Source organism: Mandrillus leucophaeus, unplaced genomic scaffold (assembly GCF_000951045.1).
Source record: "Mandrillus leucophaeus isolate KB7577 unplaced genomic scaffold, Mleu.le_1.0 Scaffold440, whole genome shotgun sequence".
Lineage (NCBI taxonomy): Eukaryota > Metazoa > Chordata > Mammalia > Primates > Cercopithecidae > Mandrillus > Mandrillus leucophaeus.
The window spans coordinates 232,790-237,200 of record NW_012104699.1 but is presented as its reverse complement, the minus strand read 5'-3'; the positions used below and the strand labels follow the sequence as shown (position 1 = coordinate 237,200).

The 4,411-nt window shown below is 52.5% G+C and overlaps 1 protein-coding gene across 1 annotated transcript in view; it reads right to left on the bottom strand.

The window, feature by feature from the left end:
- The window catches only part of LOC105549463 (zinc finger protein 44), a 40,806-nt gene extending 38,917 nt beyond the window's left edge, over positions 1-1,889 (bottom strand). Inside the window, exon 1 of the mRNA XM_011994021.1 lies at positions 1,689-1,889. Coding sequence (XP_011849411.1) covers positions 1,689-1,691 — 3 coding nt within the window. The 5' untranslated portion in view covers positions 1,692-1,889. The remainder of the gene's footprint in view (positions 1-1,688) is intronic.
- Positions 1,890-4,411: the final 2,522 nt, after the last annotated feature.

The window sequence follows — 4,411 nt, the reverse complement described above, 5'->3', positions numbered from 1 at the left end:
AATTTTTGTATTTTCAGTAGAGACAGGGTTTCACCATGTTGGCCAGGGTGGTCTTGAACTCCTGACGTCAGGTGATCCTCTCACCTCGGCCTCCCAAAGTGCTGGGATTATAGGCATGAGCCACCGCGCCCAGTCCAGGGGTTAGCTTTTTACAGGAATGATATACCTGAAGATTCATCCCACCCCAGGGCATCCACCTGGTCCTTTGGGAGGCCCCACCCCAACACCTCAGACTGTCCTCTGGGAAGAGTGACCCAAGGGGTCACTGACATCCACTAGGCCCTCCATGAGATTGGCAGCTTCCAGCATTTAGGGTAGCCCCAGAAAGTTTCATAACACAGGGCCTGGAAATATACAGGGTGGGCTGAGGTCACATCACCCTGTAAAGGACATTCTGATAAGGCATCTGTGCCTAGGGGAGATAAAAGAGGCACAAAGGTTTGTTTTTTTTGTTTGTTTTTTGTTTTTTTTTTACAGCAGAGTGTCAGATGGTTATTCTCTTCTTCCTTACATGTGAAATGTTAAGGAACAAAATAAATCCTTTTAAAAAGAGCCACACATTGCTATCTGAAAACAAATGACAAAATTCTGTGTCTATTTGAAATATCATCTTGGGACAAAGGGTTCATAATGTTACTGGGAATTGAGGAGTGAAGTTAGCATATAGAAGGCTCTGGAAACCGCATATAGAAGGCTCTGGAAACCAAAAAATTTACTGTTAACCCCAAGAGGAGTTAGGATGAAGGGACAGGTCTCTGAGACCCTGATGCTCATATCTTTGAAAGGTTCGGAGGGGAAATGGTCGCCCTTGGAAAAAAAGGAGGGTCTGAAGACCACAGAGACCACAGCAGGAACTGTGTTTGTGTCTGGTTTGTGCCTACCGACCCTCCCGTCTTCACCAAGCAGCCTCCTCACCGGGCTCACAGGAACTGCGAGCCAGGCTGGAGGCGAGATTGCATTAGATATTAAACAGGTGCCCTCAGCCCCGCTGCCTCACGGGGCCGCCTCCCTGAGAGTCAGGTCACAGCAGACGCTGACCGCCGGTTTCCCCACTGTGCCTGGGGATAAGATCTCTGAGAGTTGCTCAAGAGTCAGACGTCTAAGTTCTTTCTCAGATCTTGAATACCAGCGGAAAGGCTGGCGCCAAGCAGGCTGAAGACCCCACAAGGGAGCCCACTCAGCAGGAGAATACGGTTTCTTCACCTCCAGTCCCAGGAGTCACCCTTCACTTCTCCACCAACCAGCGACCCCACATCCCAACCACCCCCGTCCAGGCCCCTAAACACCTCATCCCCAAACCTCTCACCGAGGCGGATCTAGCGTGTCCTCTCCTATTAAACTGTTTCTGCCGCAGCCCTCGGCGTCCGGCTGCAATGACACGGGCCACGAGCCTGTGCCGGTTCCGCCGCACAATATGGGGAGACGCGGGGCTGTGGGCGTGGAGCTGCCCAGAGAGGGGGGCCGGGGCCGCTGTCGCCGCTCAGGGACGGGACAGGACGCCTGGGGTCCCGGCTGCCGGCCCAGCCCCACCCTGCGTCCAAAGGAACCGAGGACCGAGGTGCACAGGGGGGCTCGGGTCCCAGACCCCAAAGACGCTGCGGGGAGGCCCGGGTCCCGCCACAGCCGGTTCCGACTGGTTCCGACCAGTCCTTCGCCCTGCCTCAGGACGCCGGGCCCCGCACACTCACCATTTCCCGGCTGTGCGGTGTCCCGGGTCCTCCCAACTCCTCCCGTAGCCAGGGTAGGTCCCAGCGCGACAGAAGCCACCACAGATGTCCCAGGGCGTCTCTCAGTGACAGAACACGGAACAGAGGTCACCAGGGTGAAGAGGCCACTAGCTCCTAGAACGTCACACCCTCCTCTCTGCAGCGGCCCTGATTGACAGTTCTCAGGAACCTGCCCGCGACTCTGATTGGATAGTGCTCCAGGTCCCGCCTCCTGGGCACTGAGTGACAGAGGAAGCCATCTCACAGTGCGGAGTGCAGCCGGATGAACAGGTTCCAGAGCCAGCCCCTGGCAGGGCGGGCTTCCTCCCTGCGCTGTGACCCGACCGGTCCCGGGTAACGTTTGCCTTAAAGCGGAATTTCCTATCTGTACTCAGTGGGCCCTTTTTGCTTCTTCCTCCTGAACAATTGTGTGCAAGGAATCCCAGTCTCACTGTCCACCGGAGCCATCCCCTGGCCTCAGAGCAGGAGGGCAGCCGAGGCCACACAGGCCACACTGCAGCAGCGGGAGACCGGGGGACGGGGTCGGGAGGCTGATGTTCTCCAGGGACCAGGAATTTGGGATGAGGCTGTCGCCTGCAAGGTCAAGCCTTTCTCCCATTATGAGCGCTGGACGGGTTCTTTCTGCGCTCTACGCAAATAAATACCACGGTATTGCAGTTTAAAAAAAAAAAAAAGTTTAATAAACACTAGGCCAGCTACGATACGTGGGAGACGGAGTTACTACTCAAATTATTCTCATCCAAGGTCCGTAGGTAGGAGTTTTTCAAGGGCAGTTTGGGGCAAAGGGTGGAGGTGGCTAGACTTGCTACTGACTAGTTGGAGTGGGGATGAAATCACTGGGGATGGAATCTGTCCTCTTGGCCGGGCACAGTGGCTCACCCCTGTAATCCCAATACTTTGGGAGGCCGAAGTGGGAGGATCGCTTGAGGCCAGTAGTTCAAGACCAGCCTGGGCATAGAGTGAAACCCCGTCTCTATACTAAAGGGAGGAGACCACCCCTCATATTGTCTTATGCCCAATTTCTGCCTCCAAAGAAAGAAGAAATAAAAACCAAAAGGCAGAGGCCGGGCACGGTGGCTTACGCCTGTAATCCCAGCACTTTGGGAGGCTGAGGCAGGCGGATCACAAGGTCAGGAGATCAAGACCATCCTGGCTAACATGGTAAAACCCTGTCTCTACTAAAAATACAAAAAAATCAGCTGGGCGTGGTGGCGGGCGCCTGTAGTCCCAGCATATTCCCATCAGGTGGATCAGCACCTGATGATGAGGGAGAGACACTGAAGGATTTAACTCTGGGAGCTCAACTTGCCCTCCTGTACCCTGTGCACAGTGTAGAAACACTCTTTCCTTCAAGACTTTAAATGTTAATGACTTAAAAGCTCCAATCAGAAGCTGAAACATTAGGGAATGAATTTGAAAACATGAGGGTTTTCCCATATTTCTATGAAGCAAAAGTAGGAGACCTAAAACCACCATGAACTGGAAGCTGGAACTGATGGCTAAAAAAGATAGGAGTCGGCCGGGCGCGGTGGCTCAAGCCTGTAATCCCAGTACTTTGGGAGGCCCAGACGGGCGGATCACAAGGTCAGGAGATCGAGACCATCCTGGCTAACACAGTGAAATCCCGTCTCTACTAAAAAATGCAAAAAAACTAGCCGGGCGAGTTGGCGGGCGCCTGTAGTCCCAGCTACTCGGGAGGCTGAGGTAGGAGAATGGCGTAAACTCGGGAGGCGGAGCTTGCAGTGAGCTGAGATCCGGCCACTGCACTCCAGCCTGGGCGACAGAACAAGACTCCGTCTCAAAAAAAAAAAAAAGAAAGAAAGGAGTCAAACATCAGGTGTCATTCGATGAAATAAAATCTTTATTCAATTTGTAAAATGGTAGTGTTTCCAGACAGGAAAAATGGGCATGTTTGGAAAATAAGGAAAAAATGATATCTGATTATAACTAACGAATAAACGATACTCTTGCCTTCAAAAATCACACACACGGAGAGAGAGAAAGAGAGATATCCTGTCACCTAGCACTTTGGGAGGCCAAGGCAGGTGGATCACAAGGTCAGGAGTTGGAGATCAGCCTGGCCAATATGGTGATCTCGGCTCATTGAAGCCTCCGCCTCCTGGGTTCGAGCAGTTCTCTTGCCTCAGCCTCCCGGGTAGCTGGGACTACAGGGACGTGCCACCACGCCTGGCTAATTTTTTGTATTTTTAGTAGCAACAGGGTTTCACTGTGTTAGCAGACCTCCTGATCTGCCTGCTTCGGCCTCCCAAAGAGCTGGGATTACAGGGGTGAGCCACCACGCCCAGCCTCCTCATCTTATTCAAACTTTCAGTGACCTTTGACATAGCTGACCATTCTCTTATCTTGAAATACCTGTTCCTGGAGGCTTCCAGGAAAGGACATCAACCTCTTTCTCCTCACACCTTACTGACCCGCTCTCCCTCCTCCTGATATTGGGTAGTGCCTTGGAATTGGGTAGTGCCTACTCTTCTTATGAGCCTTCCTCTTCTGCTTCACTTTGTCCCTCACCCTGAAACCAGGTGATGTCTTCTGTATCTAGGGCTTCACATCACCTTCTTATTCTGACATTTGTCTTTTTTTTTTTTTTTTTTTTTTTGACACAGAATCTCGCTCTGTAACCAGGCTGGAGTGCAGTGGCGCGATTTCGGCTTACTACAACCTCT